At 47.0% G+C, this 19,367-nt stretch overlaps 1 protein-coding gene across 11 annotated transcripts in view; it reads left to right on the top strand.

Moving 5' to 3' along the window:
- The first annotated feature begins 2,295 nt into the window (after positions 1–2,295).
- The window catches only part of TMEM135 (transmembrane protein 135), a 378,153-nt gene continuing 361,081 nt past the window's right edge, over positions 2,296–19,367 (top strand). For 7 of the 11 annotated variants that reach the window (XM_042855993.2, XM_065581687.1, XM_005287516.5 and 4 more), the window contains exon 1: positions 2,296–5,916. In XM_042855993.2, coding sequence (XP_042711927.1) covers positions 5,776–5,916 — 141 coding nt within the window. In that variant the 5' untranslated portion in view covers positions 2,296–5,775. The remainder of the gene's footprint in view (positions 5,917–19,367) is intronic. The other 4 variants (XM_042855994.2, XM_065581688.1, XM_065581683.1 and 1 more) reach the window with 2 other exon arrangements.

Genomic DNA, 19,367 nt, shown 5'->3' with positions numbered 1-19,367 from the left:
AAACATTGATAATGGCGAGATATTGCTGGTGGCAAGGACCAGAGAGAGAGAGAGAGAGAGAGAGAGAGAGACTCCCTTTGACCACAAACAGCCCTGTTACAGATTCAGGAGAAGGCTGAGAGGAAGACTCATGTTACCACACCTGCTGCAGGACAGAAGATAGCTCTCAGGCTTATTACGGGGTGGGATGGGGTGGAATCCCAAAACAAGCAACTAAAAAAAGTAGAATAATTGTTTACCAAGAGTACAGAACTGGAACCAGTACATCCCAGTGGAAAATCTGGAGTACTATTCATCATTAATAATGGAGAGAAAGTGACAGAGACATAAAATGGGAGCAGAAGACTGCCTTCAGGACTTAAGCAAGTAGTGGGGTAGAGCAAAATGCTATGTTTAAGGTGGGAAATACAGGTCAATGGGGCATCACCAGTCACTTTGCTTTGTAGAGGGACACTGCTCCACATGACAGTATTTCCAAAGGACACTGAAAGACATGAAAGAGATGTGGAATGTAGGGAAGTGATGGTCTTTAAAAATAAATTAGTTGGTTAAAAATATTCCAAACCAAAACCAAACACAGAAGAGTCCAGAAGAGTCTCAGACATTACTAAAATTATCACATCATGGTAATCGGCCTCGGTAATCTCCTCGAATGTCTCATCCAGAACGTGTGCAATGCGCTTGCGCAGGTTTATCGGGAGAGCCACCGTGGTCCTTGTCCCAGCCAGGCTAACGTGTCCGCGCCACTGTGCCGCGAGGGGGACCATTGCTGCACACAGGCAAGCTGCATATGGGCCAGGGCGGAAGCCGCATTGCAATAGAAGACCCTCCCTTGCTTCCCAGGTCACCCTCAGCAGCGAGATATCGTCCAGGATGAACTCCTGTGGAAAATGTTGGGACAGTGTTCAGTGTAGGTGTCCCCTGAAGCTGTTGGCTCTCCCCAAGGCACAGAAACCCAGAGGACAGTGCAGCCCTGAAACAATCAGTCCCCCTTACTCACCATTTTGAGACTCCTGTGGGATATGTGTGCTCTGTTTCGGACGGGAAAATTATGCTATTGTGTAGACCCTCTGTGTTTTCTACTCCTTAAGTACGGGGGGAATCATTACTCTGTCTGATATAAACAATGCTGTCTCTGTTAAATGTTGCGTTTTGTCTATACAGCTGCATCAACCTTGAGATCTCAGCCGTCCCTCTTATCGCCTGCTCAGAGACTGCAAAGACTCAGGAAGAGACTGCGAAAAAGCAAAGAAGACATGCTGCAAGAAGTGATGCGGCAATCTATTAAAGAGAATGAGAAAGCACAGAACTGGAGGGAGAGAGAAAGCAGGATCCGCCAGGAAAATGCAGCGCACTGGCAGCAAAGCACGGATCGGCTCATAAGCATACTGGAGCCCCAAACAGATGCTATCCAGGAGCTGGTAGCCATGCAGAAAGAAGAGCAGTACCGCAAACGCCACCCCCCCGCTACAGCCCTTGTCCCAAAACTCTTTCTGTTGTGCCCCACTGTCACCTCCAACCCACTTTCCCCAACTTCCGTGCTCTTCACGCCACCCGCTGCCTCCAACACCAGTATCTTCACCACCCAGCCCTGAAAACCACGACCCTTACCCTCTGCACTCAACCCCCATCACCATGCAATATAGCTGTCCTGAAGTGCAGCACTCACTGCACAGCACACCAGGCAGAACATACGCGAATCTGTGATGGTACTGTTCCCCACTCCACCCCCTTGTTTCTTTTCAATAAATAATTTTTTTTTCTTTTCAATAAATGGATTCTTTGGCTTTGAAAACATTCTTTATTATTGCATAAAGTAAAAGACTCCTTAGCCCAGGAAATAAACAGGCACTGCAAGTCTGCTTGTCTGCTTAGCAAACACCGATTCCTAAAGATTGGAACTACTGCACTTCACTCCCATGCAGGGCACCAGATATCACTGCTGGTTTTCAGCCTCAAATTGCTCCCTCAAGGCATCCCTAATCCTTGCAGCCCTGCGCTGGGCCCCTGTAATAGCCCTGCTCTCTGACTGTGCAAATTCAGCCTCCAGGTGTTGAACCTCGGAGGTCCATGCCTGAGTGAAGCTTTCACCCTTCCCTTCACAAATATTATGGAGGGCACAGCACGCGGATATAACCGCGGGGATGCTGTTTTCGGCCAAGTCCAGCTTCCCATACAGAGATCGCCAGCGTCCCTTTAAACGGCCAAAGGCACACTCCACAGTCATTCGGCACCGGTTCAGCCTGTAGTTGAACCGTTCCTTGCTGCTGTCAAGGCTCCCTGTGTAGGGTTTCATGAGCCACGGCATTAACGGCTAAGCGGGATCTCCAAGGATCAAAATGGGCATTTCAACTTCCCCTATCATGATCTTCCGCTCTGGGAAAAAGTCCTGGCCTGCATCTTCCTGAACAGCCAAGTGTTCCGAAAGATGCGTGCGTCATGCACCTTTCCGGGCCAGCCTGTGTTAATGTCAATGAAACGCCCACGGTGATCCACAAGCGCCTGGAGAACCATAGAGAAATACCCCTTCCAATTAACGTACTCGGATCCTAGGTGGGGTGGTGCCAGAATAGGAATGTGCGTCCCATCTATCGCCCCTCCACAGTTAGGGAACCCCATTTGTGCAAAGCCATCCACTATTTCCTGCACGTTACCCAGAGTCACGGTTCTTCTGAGTAGGATGCGATTAACGGCCTTGCAAACTTGCATCAACACGATTCCAACGGTCAACTTTCCCACTCCAAACTGGTTTGTGACCGACAGGTAGCTGTCTGGAGTTGCCAGCTTCCAGATTGCAATAGCCACCCGCTTCTCCACTGGCAGGGCAGCTCTCAATCTCGTGTCCTTGCGCCGCAGGGTGGGGGCAAGCTCCTCACACAGTCCCATGAAAGTGGCTTTTCTCATCCGAAAGTTCTGCAGCCACTGCTCGTCATCCCAGACTTCCATGACGATGTGATCCCACCACTCGGTGCTTGTTTCCCGAGCCCAAAAGCGGCGTTCCACGGTGCTGAGCATGTCCGTGAATGCCACAAGCAATTTCGTGTCGTATGCGTTACGCGGCTCGATAGCATCGTCAGACTCCTCACCCTCACTCTCACTGTCACTTTGGATCTTAAGGAATAGTTCGACAGCCAAACGTGACGTGCTGGCAAGACTCGTCAGCATACGCCTCAGCAGTTCAGACTCCATTTCCCGCAGACAGATCGCGCTGCACAGAAACCGTTGAAAGATGGTGCCAAAGGTGGACGGAAACAAAGGGATTTCTGGGATGCAAAGCGATGCATCACAGGACATTGGGACAGGACCCAGAATCCCCCGCACCCACGCCCCCTTCCCACAACCCACGGCGCCAGAATGGGAAAAGGTGCTCTGTGGGATAGCTGCCCATAATGCACCGCTCCCAATAGCGCTGCAATTGCTGCAAATGTGGCCACGACAGTGCGCTGGGCAGCTGTCAGTGTGGACAGACTGCAGCGCTTTCCCTACTCAGCTGCACGAAGTCAGGTTTAACTCACAGCGCTGTACATCTGCAAGTGTAGCCAAGGCCCTAGTGTAAAGGGAGCAGATGATGTCATTTCTCTGTTATATGTTGACACAACGCATCAGACATCGATAAGGCTGGAAAGTCACAGTGAGTTGAGGAGTTAATCCCCTATCCATTTGCTATTAGTGCATGCTTGTTCCTCATTCACAGAGCACCTGTTATTTTATTTAAGTTTCAAAGTACATCTGTATTCACCCATTGTAGAACTGATGAATGAAATTGTTTTTAATTGTTCACTTTATTAATGTAACTTCATAAGTAAAGTTTTATGAATGAAACAATATTCATTCATAAAACTGGTTACCCCAATAACTGGCTAATTAACAATTAAGATGCTTGTTAAAAGACATAGCTGTTCAGTCAGCTGCCTTTGTAAGTTTCACTATCAATCCAATTCCTGCTTAAATCACTGAGACTTGCACTGTTTCAGTATTGTAATTTCTGTTCACCATTTATTACACTTGCCTACAGTGTAATTTCTGTTCACTGTTTGCCATCCATTATACTTATCTATATTGTAACTTCTGTTCACTGTTTGCCATATTGTAATTCAAACCCCATTTTAAAACGTTTACTCCATTTTGTAAGGGCTTACTGCAACCTTCATTTTTGCAAACCCTGCTGTAATCTTATTTTAGTTTAGATGTGTGAATGAGGTATGTATGGATGATGGAATCAACCTCCAGCCCCAGCCTGTCCTGATTAAATAGAGTTCAAACACCGACGGCTGAAGATGCAGACAAGAGCCCTAACAAAGTAAGAAGAATCCACCCTAAAAAGAAAAGGTACAATAGAAGGAAAATCAAAGCCCGGTCCTAGGCTGAAAGTCATGTCTGCAACTAACGGGTGATCAATCACCAAACCCAGAGGCAGCGTGACACAGCAAGATCTATAGACTCTGGATTCAAAATAAAGCCTACAAAAAGGATGGGTGAGATGGAAAACTTTGGAGGAGGGTAACATTCTGCTGCCAACATGGAAGGGCATCGGTGCATGCCCAACAGAGACCCAGCTCGTCCTTGTGCCCGGCTTTCCTAGCTACTTAGCCGCCACAAGCTACGAACCCAAGCTGCAAACTCAAGCCACAGACTCAAGCAGGACTGGTAACTATGCAGCAGCTGCAGAACATCTGATGGATGTGTGTGTGTATATAGGTATTAGGTATAATGTGTGTGTATAAGGATTAAGATATTAGTCACTGGTCATAAATCAAATTGTTATCATAATAAATGTAGCATCTTTATCTTGTCCCCTTTAATAAGATCCTGCTAGTTTTTATTGGTATAACACCATGTAGTGCTCCAGTTGCCTATCCCATTAATTAAAAATTACAAACAAACATAGACAAAGGACTGCCCATAAATATATCCACCTCATCCCAGATGCTTAACCAGGAAGGGAAAAGGAAGGTGGGCAGAAGGCTAATAAACCAGGGCTCCAGCAGTCAGGGTGGGGTAACGGTCCAGGTTGAGTTCTGAAACCGAGGGCTGCACAGACCTCCCCAAGTCCCCAATCAGCGCTCTCCACCCCGCATGCACAGAACCAGGGTTTTGGAGCTGTGCTCCAGCTCCGCTCCAGGCAAAAACCTGCAGCTCTACTGCTCCGGGCTCCACTCCAACGCCCTGCTAACAGAACAGTCCCCTCTCCACCTCCTCTGCCCAGGCACAGAGCTCCTCATCCGGCCGTCTCCACCTCCTCATCCAGCCCTCTTCACCTCCTCTGCCCCAGGCACGGAGCTCCCCACCCAGCCCTTTCCACATCCCCCCCATGCACAGAGCTCCCCATCCAGCCCTCTCCAGCCCGCATTCACATATCAGGCCCCTCTGCACCATAGGATGACCAGACAGCAAATGTGAAAAATCTGGACAGGGGATGGGGGCAATAGGAGCCTATATAAGAAAAAGACCCAAGATCGGGACAGCTGGTCCCTCCCGCACCCATGCGGCGCTCGCTCTCCTGCACAGAACGCTGTGCCGCTGGCTCCTCCTCCCGCCGGGTCAGTCCGGGGGGCCGCCGGCCTCGGGGAACACAAGTGCTGAGAGCCGCGTTCTGCTCATCCCGCCCGCTCCCGGGCGCGGGACGCGCTGATTGGCTGCAGGGCTCACGCGAGCTGCGCTGGGGGCGGGTTTGGCCGCGAGTAACCCCGGACGCGCGAGCTGCCCGCGCGACCTTTCTCCTGCGTTAGTGGTGCCGCGGCGCCCCCTCCCCGGCGGTCGCAGGAGAGCGGCAAGATGGCGGCGCTGAGCAAGTCCATCCCCCACAACTGCTATGAGATTGGGCACACCTGGCACCCGCACTGCGGCCAGGCCTTCGTGCACATCACGCGCGGGGCGCTGGCCGAGTCCCTGCGCATCTACGGCACCCTCTACCTGGTGAGCCCGGACCCGGGGGAGGGGTATGGGCAGGGCAGGGCCGTGACAGGGGGCAGGGACGTGGCAGAGGCTGTGGGGAGAGGTGCGATGGGCATGGGGGGAGGATGGGCAGGGGTTGTGTGGGGGGGAGATATGGGGCATGGGGGGAGGATGGGCACGGGCTGTGGGAGGGGGGAGAATATGGGCAGGGGCTGTGTGGGGGAGAATATGGGGAATGGGGGGAGGATGGGCAGGGGCTGTGTGTGTGGGGAGAATATGGGGCAGGGGCTGTGTGTGTGGGGAGAATATGGGGCAGGGGCTGTGTGTGTGGGGAGTATATGGGGCATGGGGGGAGGATGGGCAAGGGCTGTGGGGGGCGGGGGGAGAGAATATGGGCATGGGAGGAAGGATGGGCAGGGGTTGTGGGGGGAGGTTGGGCAGGCCTGGGGCAGGGATTGGGGGGGATGACATTGAGTAGGGTGGAGAGGATCAGGACAAGGGGTGGGGGCAGAAGGGGACAAAGCATCCTGTGTCTGGTGACCCCTGAATGGGACAGGGGAGATGGGGGGAGGGCCAATGGGACAGGAGGCGGAGGAGGTCACCAGGGTGAGTTCTGTTGGAGGAGGAGGGAGGAAGAAAGCCCTTGACCTTCAGGGACAGTGAGGGGAACATGGATGCAGGGCACTGGGGATGACAGCATCCTTTACCTGGAGAGAGGATCAGGAGGAGATCCTAAGGGTGTAGGTAGAGAACCATGGTGGTACAATGGTGGCATCCCTGTCTTGTGAGGGGATACCTACCTGGGTGAGGCAGGGTGTTGGGGATGGGGTGACTTTGGGGAAATTGGGCACCATTCCCGGTGCTTGAGATACTCCTTCCCCAAAGAGGAAACTATGTGTGTAGGGGTCTTTTTAGATAGGGAGGCTTCTGGTATGAATTCCGATGTAAGATTAAGGTATGTTACTCCTTATTTTGGAATGCATCTGGAATGAGCATCCTGCCTCTCTTTCTCTGCACCCTGTACATCTTTGGGGCATCTGGGATATGTCCTTCCTGCTTAACTGTAGATATTCTATCCCACCTTTCCTCCACTTTGGGAGGTATCAGCTCCTTTCTAGGTACGTTTTTTCCTCAGGCAGTTATGTGCTTGCCTCTTGCTTACCTCTCCTTCACTTCCATCAAAAGTTTGTATTCCTCATTTTAAGTATACGTATCCTACCTTTAACTATGTAATTTACAGGCCTCTGTATCCTGGGGAACATGTGCAGAAGATTTTATATATAATTATAGTTATGTGAGATGTATCTTCACTTTCCCAGCAGCAGCTTTTGAGGCCCGATGAGATATTTTCCTAATTTGACTAGGTGAATAGTGATATTTCATTTGGCAAGAGAGAGATTGAAATTGGCAAGATTTTTATGCTGTTTAAAGTGGTGACAGGTTAAGAGGGAAAATTTAGGGTGTTGATCATTCTGTCAATAGCATCTGTGCAGCTTCCATTGGAATCAGTGGAAACTGCATTTGTAAAATTAAGAGGACAGTCAGGCTGACAATATGTTAAGCATGGATTGTCAAAGGAGCCTAAGTAGATTAGGCACCCATTTAATGGATGTTGGGCACCTAACCCACTTAGGTTCCTTCAAAAATACTAGCTAAAAGATTGGATTAAAGCACTTCACGCAATCCTTCCTTACAAGAGAGGGAAACTTGAAGATTTTAAAGTGAATCCAAAATGAGTAAGACTTATGGCACGTCTGAACCCTGAATTGTAACAGCACTCACTGAATGAAAATCGTAACAGGCTTGCTTCTGAGTTAAAATTTGTTGTTCCATACAGAGAAATCCACACACCAGTCTTTACACATCCTTGTTATTTTTGTTTACCATGCTTAACTTTACCCATGTGAGTGATCTCATTAGCTTCAGTGGGGCGTACCACTTGTGAGTAAAGCGAAGTGCAAGTGTAAGGTGTTTGCAGGACCTGGAACTTTGTTTTAACAACTCACAGCAATGAGTAAAAAAATCCAAATTGTGTGAAGAAAAATCAAATTCTGCATTTTGTGTATTCTAACTGTAAGTGCCTCCTGTTCTATGTGCTTTACAGCTTCCGTTTCATCTTCTTAATTTTATCAGTGGGTGGTTAAGTGCTGTTTCCAGTACTACTTTAGGCCCTGTCCTCTTCACAGCAGTAGAAATTTACGTGCCTGGCCTTGTTCTCTACCAAGCATGTAATTGTCTCTGTCTGTCTGTTTCTCTGGTGCCACAAGTTAATAAGTTAGGTAAGTGGAGATTAAACTAAAGAGTTCATCTTCCAAAAGTTTGTGTGGGAGTAAATTAGAGTGAGCAGACAAGGAGAGAGTGACTGGCCAGAGGCCAGTGGTACGGAAATGAACACATTTGGGGACAATTGTGAGCCATAGACCCACTTTGTAACATCTACAGCTTACACTTCTGAAATGTTTGCCCACCTCTCTGTCAATTATGGAGACTGACTGAGCCAATTAAATGTAGCCAGCATTTGATGAAAATTATTTGTAAGTGAAATGTTGGCCAAAAACAGTCTTTTTGTATTGTTAAGCAGTCCTGATATTTTTTTACACACCTATGTAATGTGCTTAAATGTACTTCGGGTAAAAATAAGCCTGCAAGCTTAGTGTTCCAACTGTCTTTAGCTTTGCTTCAGTTAATTTTGGAAAATCTTTGCCATTGACCTAAAGTAAATTGACAGCATCCTTTAAGGAGTATATTTGACAGTCAGTATACCTAAAATCAGCTATATAAGTAAAGCTGTCAATCATATAACTATCTTGTTATGATGAGCCTTGTTGCTATCTGTTATTTGTATTATTGTAGTGCCTAGGAGCTCTAATTGTGGAGCAGCGCCCTGTTGCATGAGGCATTGGACAAACACAGAACAAAAAGAGGCTGGATAAACATTAAGTATTAAAAGTAATTGCCCCTAAACTGCAGTTTGTCAAAATAAATAGTACTTTTAATTGTAGTGTCCTTACTTTGTTGTCTGTTTACTTGGTAATTCTCAGTGGGTCTTCCTAACACACACATTTAGAAGCTCATGTAGGCACAAATAGCTTCTGAGATGCTTATCCAATCCATGCTATGACTCCTACGGCCTGCCATTGCTCTCTGCGTTATTTACCCAATTTACATCCAGAATACAAAGTGTCTGCTCTATATTGGTAGGAAGGGTTTTTGAATGTTTGTTCAGTAACTCATCATTGAGGGACCTCATTTGTGTAATTGTGTTGTTTTTGGATCTGAATAGTTGTCTTCCCCTTGTCCCCCCTCATTCCCCGTGCCATCTTCCCCAACATCTTCCTTGTTCTCAATCCTGTGAATCGGGCCATTCTACAAAGGGATTTGAAAATAGACTGCATTTATACTGCATGTCCAGACCTCTACCATAAATAAAAATATCAATTTACATCTACAGGGTGCTTTTGCTCAGCTTTGAGCACCCATTAAATTTGCATGTTTGTCTTTGAAAATTCCACCAAACATGGGCTCCCATGCAACTTGTGCATAGCAAAATGCCAACTTATACAATTTCTGGCATGCCCAACTACTACTTGAAGCCCTAGATCAGTGGTCATCAACTGGTCGATCGCAATCTCCGGCGCACAGCAGAGCTGCCACTAAGACAGTGGGGCGGGGGGCAGGGGTCTCCCTCCGCGTGCTGCTCCTGCCTGCAAGCACTGCCCCCGCAGGTCCCATTGGCCTGGAATGGGTAGCTGTGGCCAATGGGAGCTGTGGGGGCAGTGCTTGCAGAGAGGGGCAGCATGCGGAGCCATATGCTGTGCCCCCCCCCTCCAGGGGCTGCAGGGGCATGTTGGCCTCTTCTGGGAGTGGCGTGGGGCAGGAGTAGGCAGGGAGCCTGCCTTAGCGGCAGCCACGCTGCACTAGCAACCAGGAGCCGCTGGAGAAAAGTCCTGCCTGGCGCGAGGCCGCACTCCAAGCACCAGCCCTGTGCCCCCTCCCGGAACCTGTACCCTGAACCCCCTCCCAGAGCCAGCACCCCATACCCCCTCCTGCACCACAACCCCCCTCTAAAGCTGCCTGCTCAAACCATCTGCAGAGTACCCAAAGGAAACCATTTGCCAATACACATGCTAGTCATGAGTGTGAATTTGATGTGTCTAATGCATCACAATTCTCAGTGAAGTTAATAGGAATTCTGAATCAGCTCCTTTCAAGCTCGGACCTTTGGTAGTCAGAGTGTGACTAAACCTAGAAGCCAAGAGAAGCTCTACATTCGCTGGTATTTTTTACTTACTTCCACTCAGTTTGAGTGAGGCAGTTTTTTTCTCTTCTCTATACCTACAGTTCGAAAGCCACATAAATAATAATGTTAGTGATGTGGTTTAAAATTTTTAGCTAAGAAAAAAAAGTTAACTATGAAAAGTTATGTTTTTCTTCAAATGCAAGGCCAGTTGCAAAAACAGTATCACTTTTTACCCTTTTCAAGGAAACCTATAAAACACGGGGCTTGTTTACATTTGGTATTTTTGGACCAACTGCATCAGTACAAAAAAATCTGTAGTGTAGACAAGCCCTAATCAGAAATAAATATAGTATTAAGAAGCATTAGGGTGACCAGATCACAGGGATGAAATATTGGGACGTGGAGGGAGCGGGGTGACGGAGCAAAAAAAAAAAGAAGCAGTTTCGCAGGGGCTGGGGGCATTAGCAGGACCCAGCCGTGCCGCCGGATCGCACACAGCGCCCCGGTCGCATGCACTGCCTTCCCCGTGGAGCCTCCCACCCCCCCGGGCACATGTGGCACGTCCGGCCGCCTGCGGGGAGCCCCGCACCTCTCCCGCTTGGCTGTGCTCTAGCGGCTCCTTCCTGGCGGGGCGAGCCGCTGGAGCGCAGCCGAGCGGGAGAGGCGCGGGTCTCCCCGCAGGCGGCGGGGAAGTTTATCGTTCGGGGGACCCTGGCCGGCTCCTCGCCCTGGCCGCCGGCCGCCCTACCTGGGACAAGTCTCGCCCCCGCAGCCCCTCTCCGCTGCGTGTCTCCGGCGGGTGGCCCACACCCCTGGGCCGCGCCGCCCACCCGGGCCCTGCCCACTCCGCTCTGCCCTCGGACCCACCGCGCTGCCCCGTGGGCTGTAGGGCTGGAGCTGCCTCTGTGCTGCACTGCAGTTCTCCCGGCCTGGCTGGCCATGGCCCATGTGCCCAGGCTGCTGCACAGGGGCGTCTTCTCCCCAGGCCCGGCTCGGGATCCAATGAGGCAGTGAGGGAGCAGATCCAATGGGGGAAGGAGGGGGCGGAGTTGGGGGGAGGGGGGAGAGCCCCTCTGGGCTCCGCCTGTGCGCTGGAGCGGAGGGCAAAATTGTTTTTGTCCAGTGTCCTGACCGAACATCGGTCAGGACGCGGGACAAACAAGCAAATATCGGGACAGTCCCGATAAAATCGGGAGGTCTGGTCACCCTAAGAAGCATGCACCTCTTGGATCAGACTCCACATAACTGCAAGCTAAAGATCTCGTGGAACTTTTTTTGAAGAGTAGTGAATAATGCTGTTATACTGAGTAACATTCTAAATCCTTTCTCTTTGTCACAGCAATGGATCCAAATTTCCAAAACTGTGAACTGCTGAGTGCTGAATAGCCGCTCAGTTTGCTTACACCTTAGTGCACCACATGTATTTAACTTACTACTTTGTAAACTGTTTCTAGATAACTTGAACATGAAAGGTGACGTGTAAAGCTAAATAGTCTCCTTTTTCACAGTTTTCATTAAATCCTTGACCTGCCAAGTTTAGTGGAGCTATAGAGGTTTCCCCCCACCAGATATATTCTTTCATTTAATGAAGCCAGGATTGATCTTTATTCTAAATAAGGGAATTTTCATTTGCCTCATGTTTTTATAGCAGAAGCATGTTATACATCAGAAAGTGCAGTAGATTGAATTTGTGAATAAGTAAATTGAATTATGCAAATTTGTCATTTATAATTTGAATATTAAGTTTATTCAATTGTATTTCCTTTTCTGTGGAAAGAAGTAGCCATTTAAAAAACTTAGTTCAGTATTTGTCCTAAACTGTTGTTTTCTAAGTGGATTTGGATATACTGTCTTGATTTCATTTGGGCTTAAGAAAAGGGTGGGTGGATGTAAGAGAATATAATAGTGTGTCTATTGGTCAACAGTGGTCTGTGGAATCAGTTTTTTTGGGTCCTCTATTCAGCCTGTCACTGTGACCTTGAGTGAATCATTTCACCTTTGTGTGCCTCAATTTTCCCATCTATAAAATGGGTATAATAATCCACATGAAAACAAACTTGTGGAGTTAGTGGCATGAGGCATGATAATTAATACTTGTAAAACACTTTGAGATACTCAAAAAATTCTGTAAAAGTGAAAATTATTACTTAGAAAAGTCTAGGGATTTTTTTTTGCAGCAGATGTAATCATACCAAACCTCTGAGCTCCAAAGAGTGTCAAGTATAAGCGAGGCAGCAATGTTAGAGCAGGAACAGTTACAGCAACTGACTTTCTGTTGACAGATTGGCTAGCCAGAGACAACTCAAAGGAGGTACCGAACTGTCCCCAAAATAGTGGGAATTTTTTAGATGCTCCATTTTGCCACTAACTTGAGCAGTCAAGGAATCTCTGAGCAGACAAACACTGTTGGCTCCTGGTGAACTCATTGACTGCTGGATCTGTGATCCTTTCCCGACTGCCCAATAATAATCCTGAGTAGGCACATTTTGATTTTTCTTGTGGCCAGTGACTATCTCAAAAGCCAGGGATAGCTATGAAAGTGCAGCCCAAAAATAATGCTTTCAGGAGACTAGATATCTATCTGTTACTGCTAATGCTATTAAAAGCATGCCCAAGCTTGTTGAAACATCACATACCTGTCTGTGCTGGTCCTGCTCTTCCTACTCTGTTAAAGTGTTTGAAATGGTGCTAGCCATATGTACAAGTGCTGCCAGTACTATGTAGACATGTTATCTTTTAAAAACGTAATCCTGATTTAGCTGTTCCTATAAAGCATCTGAACTGTAACATTTAAGAGTACTTAGTATCTGCTTGTGAGGTATTGCTGATGGTCAGGAGTGTGTCTGTTGAATACGGCACTCTTGTTTGAATACTGGAAACAGAACATGTAATATAATGGAAGAGGCAACAGTAGATAGCTGGTGTCTTTGACTCCCAGTACTTTATAATATCTATATTACCAGAGTCATTGTAAGGCTTTGTTCTTTAATACTTGTCATTCACTTTGCTATCTTCAGAAGGCAGGTGTTTTAGGAAAAAGTGAAAAAGAATTAGTTGGCAGTAGTGCTAAAAAGACTGGAATAAGTTTTATCATAATGTTTTTCTTTAAAGGTGCTCCATGACTAAAGGCCTCCTGAGTGCCCAAGAAAATATGACCAAATAGCATAGCTTACAAAAGTCCAGTGTAAATAAGGCCCAGGAAATTTATTAATTAAAAATGGAAAGAAAGCAGAACAGAATATGAAAGTGTATTTTTGTATTTTGAGTCATTAATAGTTGGCCTACTTCCTAAAAGTGCAAACAGACTGAGGAGAAAATGATTTTTTTTAGACTCCTTCAATTAAAAAATTTAAAGCTGGAAAGAAGGACCTTAGGTAGTTGAAGTATCAGGTTTGAAACATGTAGGCTTCTGGAGCTATAGGTTCAAATTATAGGAAGGTCTATTTTAACACTTCCGTTTTTTAATGTGGATAAAATGAACTTTTGTCCACTTGCTATATGTGGGTCTCCTGAATGACAGACTTAAAAAAAAATCCTGATTGCTCTGTGTGAACAGTTGAAATTTTTGTGGTACATTTCTTCAAAAACAGTAGTGTTAGCTAGTGTCATGATTAAATTTTCATTTACATAATTGATTATAGGAGACAGAATTTAATCTTGCAATTTCATTTAGCTAAAGTATTCTTCACTTCCTCTTCTAAACTGTTGGTAAACACCTTCTGTGTTTCATCCCAGAGGTGGCTGAATTACTGTGGTGGTAGAAATAATTGTATGTAGATAAATATACATTTAGAAAGCACTTTGCAAAATGTCTGAATAAAAAGTATAATTACAAAATAGTATTGTGTTAGAAGAGAAAGAGAAAGCACTAATGATGGATAACTTATTATTTGCATCATTATAGCACCTAGGAGCCCCAGTCATAACTAGGACGCCATTGTGCTAGACACTGTACAGACAGAACAAAAAGACAGATTGTGCCCCAATGAGCTTACAATCTAAGTGTAAGACAAGAGCAGACATACTGGCAGGGGAATACAAGGAAATAATGAGACAGTTTTGGTCAGTGTGATAGGCTGTGGTCTCCACACACCAGTAGCCTAATTGTCAAGTTTTTAATGACCTAAACTCTTCAACAGGCAGAAATTTTCTTGTTGCTTGTAGTGAATGTCAGCAAGAGGGTGCTGCTGAACCAGTGCAGAAGTGTAGACAGGACCAAACCATGTCTAGCATTACTACAAGTGTAGCCAAGAACAAATGATCTTTACCGTGATTTCATAAACTATCTTTGAGGTTTGGGCAACTTTGTATCATTTTCAGTGCTAGGTCAGGTGCACCGATTGCTGAGCTATGTTGTTGGCAACAAAACTTTCTAGTGTAGACAGGGCTCTAATGGGCAAAGCTGAAACATTTTTGAGAATGATCCCATTAAGGACTAAAGCAGGGAGGAAAAAAAGAGTTCATGGGGAAGGAGATGTTGCATCTGGAGGTAGTTTGGGGCCAGAGGAGGAGGAGGAGGGTTACAAACAGGCATTAACCGCTTTATAACTTTGCCTTCTGTTCCATGCGACAATACAGTAGAATCTAGACTTTTTTGAATACCAGTATTATCAGTGATCATTTTTATGAACCATTTTTTTCCTGATTGGAGGGAAAACAATCATATTATGAAACTATATGAAGAAGTACAGTAGACCTTCAAAGATATGAACACCAGAGTTATGGACTGACTGGTCAACCGGACACCATGTGGAACGGTAAGTAAGCAATCAGACAGCAGCAGAGACAACTGCCCTTCCCCCCACCCCAAAGTAGCAAATACTGTACTGTGCCTGTATTGCATCTTAAAGGTAGGCACAGTTGGGCTGCCTGTCCCCACCCCACCCCATCCCATACTTGCCACATGGGGGGCAGTCACTTACAGGTAGGAGGTGAAGACAGTGAGTTTCACAGGCACAGCTGTGGGCCCCTAAGCAGGCAGAACAGGAGCAGTGCTGGGGTCTGCAGCTTTCCTGTAAGCCACGGGCGCAGTCCTCCGCCCCCTCTGGAAAAGAAACTTCCCGAGTTCCTGCAGGAACCTGGCCTCAAGTGTTGCTGCTGGAGCTGGAGCCCAAGCTCCTGCCTGGATGTTGCGCTCTGGAGGAGCAGCTCAGTTTTAAAGGCCACAGCCTGCACTGCGTATCCACTGACACCGTGGTGCCTCACTCATCACCCTTGCAGCCAGGGGGCTAGAACCAGCTGCCTGTGCACATCCCGCTCACTGAGCAGCCACTTACAGATAGGAGGTGAAGACACTGAAGTTCGCAGGCACAGCGGTGAGCCCTCTCTCCGAGCAGTCCGCCCCGAGGAGCATCCCATAACATCTTGTTCAGCGTTATGAACATTTCAGAGTAATGAACAACCTCCATTCCTGAGGTGTCTGTAACTCTGAGATTCTATTGTAGTTGCCGTCTGTTTGCATTCTGGTGCCTTCAATGCAATGGAAATCACTTTGCAATGTTTCTAGGACAGGAAGAAAGTGATGTGGTGCATCATAGAGCAACTTATGCACGGTGACTACTGTAATTTTGAGAAGTTCAGTTTTATGAACTCTTTCTCCTGGGGGAATTCTGTGCCACTGCGTGCACACAGAATTCATGTGCCATGCGGAATTTCCCCCCTGCAGAAAATACATTCTGCTAGAAAAGTGCTGCACTTACGCCTTTTGCCAGGAGCTGCTGTGGCCCCAGAACAGAGAGCAGCTGCTCCCGGGCAATCCCAGCTGTGGATAGGGAAGAGAAGAGGCTTCCTTTTTCACAATGCCCTGCCTGTGGGGCCAGGTCAGGAGGAACTGGATATTGGGGGGGATGTACAGTGTGGAGCACATGGGGCTGCTGGGAGGGGTGTCACAGACTGGGGTAGGGGCTGAATGGAAGTGGGGATGCAGGGACACAGTGGGATGGGGGAAAAAGGTAGCTGCTCATGTGCTACCTCACACAAGTGACTCATAACTGTTTATTCACCAAGCAAACACAGCTTATACCAACTACTCTTGATGCCCATGGTTGTAAAAAAGTCCCTTGACTGGTGGAAAGACCCTCAAAATGTTTGTGCAGGAGTCCCCATCTCTGACGATAGTAATAACAACAAATGCATCCCTGTTTGGATGGGGAGCACATCTAGACACACTGCTCAAGACAGGTGATCTTCTTCTGAGCCCACTGTACACATAGAATCATAGAATATCAGGGTTGGAAGGGACCTCAGGAGGTCATCCAGTCCAACCCCCTGCTCAAAGCAGGCCCAATCCCCAGACAGATTTTTGCCCCAGATCCCTAAATGGCCCCCTCAAGGATTGAACTCACAACCCTGGGTTTAGCAGGCCAAGGCTCAAACCACTGAGCTATCCCTTCCCCCAAAAACCAGACCCCCTCCCTCTGAGTCAGGATGCAGCCTCAAACTGGGCTTGCCTATATCCCAGCTGCAGAGCGTAACCAGAGGGCTACAGGGGAACTCACAAAATGATAAGGACAGCTTTGACTGTTAACAAAGTACTGATTTTGCCCCAGATTCCTAAGTGAGCCCCTCAAGGATTGAACTCACAACCGTGAGTTTAGCAGGCCAATGCTCAAACCACTGAGCTATCTCTCCCCTCCATCATCTTGCTGGAACTCCGGGCATTCAGGAATGCCTGTTTTCATTTTATGCTGTTGATCAGGAGCAAATACATGAAGATCATGACAGATAACATGTCACGTATGTTTTATATAAACTATCAATGGGGAGCGAGATCACCCTCTGTGCTGAAGTGATGAGACTCTGGAATTGGTGCATATGAAATCAAAGCAGTTTCCTTTCTGGGCATTCCAAACATCACCACGGATACCCTCAGCAGACATTTTTGCTCAGGACCACTAATAGGAAATAGATCCCATCACGATCCACCACATATTATGGTGGTAGGGCATCCTGCAGGTAGACCTGTTTGCCATGGCCAGAAACAAGAAATGCTTCCAGTTCTTGAGAGGTGGACTGAGTCGCCGCTCCTTGGGAGATGTCTTTCTCTTTCATTAGACGTTGGGTCTGCTGTATGCATTTTCCTCCAATTCTTCTAATATCCAAGGTGCTGATCAAGGTAAGGAAAGATAAGGCCAGGGTTAGTCTGGTGGTCCTAATGTGGCCAAGACAGACATGGTTTCCTTTTCTCATCTAGTTGGCTGTTTGTCAACTGATCACCCTTCAGATGTTCCTCATCTTCTCTCTCAGGATGCCTGTCAAATTCTTCACTCCAACCTGGAAGTTCTTCGCCTCAAAGCATGGCTAATCAATGGCTCACGGGATTAGACTCAGTCTGTTCTGAGGAGGTAACCAAAGTATTGTTGCATAGTAGGAAGCAGTTTACTCATAATATTTACCTACAAAAGTGGATGAGATTCAGCTACTGATGTGACATATAAGACACTTTCCACCAGCGTTGTACTAGACTACATCCTGGAATTGAAAAAAGACAGGGTTGTTTCTGAATTCCACTAGGGTACTTTTGGCAGCTGTTACGATGTTCCATTCCCTGGTGGAAGGTTTTTTGGTATTCGGTCATCCAGTGAAGAGGTTTCTCAAGGGGTGGGTGTGACGTTCCCCTGGTGTTATCTGGACTGGTGATCTGCTAGGTCACTCCAATCCTCGACTTTGGGAGCCAGCCTTACCCTGCTCTGCTGTGAGAACCCCACTGCTGGGCTGTTCATGCACAGCCTCTGGCATGTAAGCTGCTACGTGAGTGAGCGCTTTTGGCCAGCCGCTGCTTGGATTGTGCAACTGAATGACACTAGCCAATATCTCCGGTCCCAGACACAACGCTAGGAACCTCCATCTTTCAGTGTCCAGTTATGCCTGCTGGACGCTACAAGCTTATATGAGTTTGTCAGTTTAACAAAGAAATTGATATGTACCAGGCTTGTTATCCCAAGGGGAGTCTCTGACACACTTCAAACCAAACGCACCGCTTCAGGTAGAATAAACAAACTAATTAATTAACTACAAAAGATCGATTTTAAGTGATTATAAGTCAAAGCACAAGAAGTCAGATTTGGTTAAATGAAATAAAAGCAAAACACATTCTAAGCTGATCTTATCACTTTCAATGCCCTTAAAAATTTAGATGCTTCTCACCACAGACTGGCTGGTTGCCCTTGAGCCAGGCTCTCCCCTTTGATCAGTGTTTCAGTTGTTTGGTGGTTGTCTCTCTAAATGGAGGTGGAAGAGAGAGGAAGAGCATGGCAAATGTCTCTCCCTTTTATCATGTTCTTTTTTCCCTCTTGGCTTTGCCCCCTTCCCCCCCCTTCAGAGTCAGATGAGCATTACTTCATCGTAGTCCCAAATTGACCAAGGGAAGGGGGGTGACTCCCTTGAGAGTATAACAGATTTTTTTGTTGCTGCCTAGGCCAGTGTCCTTTGTTCCTGTGAGACTGGGCTGGGTTTGTCCCATACATGCTCTGGTGAGGTGTGAATTGTCCCTCTATTCCTGGAGAGTTTTGCCTGAGCTTGTTTTAAGCCATGAGGACACATTTTCAGCCTCATAACCATATACATGAAATTACAACCTATAACGTAACTATAACAACAATGCTCAGTGCATAATGAGCCTTCCGAAGACACCCAACATTACAAACTTTGCATTGGATACCACACAATCATATTATAAGGATGAACATGGGGATGCAGGGTGTTCCCCCAAGATACAGAGTGTCACAGTGGGGAATCATTTTGCACAAGTCAAACATCCTACTCTGATTTGGGACCTCAATTTGGTGCTCAGATGCCTTACAAGAGCCCCCATTGAACCTGTGGCAACCTGCTCCCTCCTTGATTTATTGTTGAAAGTGGCCTTCTGGTAGCCATTACTTCTGCTTGAAGAGTTGGGGAGATTAGGGCTCTGATCGCATGTTCTCTTTTCATAGTATTTTTCAGAGACAAGGTCACATTATGATTACACCCCAAATTCTTACTAAAGGTGTCCTCTGATTTTCACATTAACCTGCTTATTCATCTTCCACTTTTCTTCCCTAAACAACACCTGAATAAGGAAGATTTTATATTGCACACACTCAGTGTCAGAAGGGCTTAAGCATTTTACCTGGGCAGGAGTAAGCCAAGCCATTTAGAAAATTTCCGAGATTGTTTTATGTCTATTTCAGACAGATCTAAGGGATCTCCAGTTTCCAAGCAAAGACTTTCTAGATAGATATCTGACTTCATT

This window comes from Chrysemys picta, chromosome 1, assembly GCF_011386835.1.
Source record: "Chrysemys picta bellii isolate R12L10 chromosome 1, ASM1138683v2, whole genome shotgun sequence".
Classification (NCBI taxonomy): domain Eukaryota; kingdom Metazoa; phylum Chordata; order Testudines; family Emydidae; genus Chrysemys; species Chrysemys picta.
The sequence above is the reverse complement of the archived record's forward strand: the minus strand, read 5'-3'. Positions and strand labels throughout refer to the sequence as shown.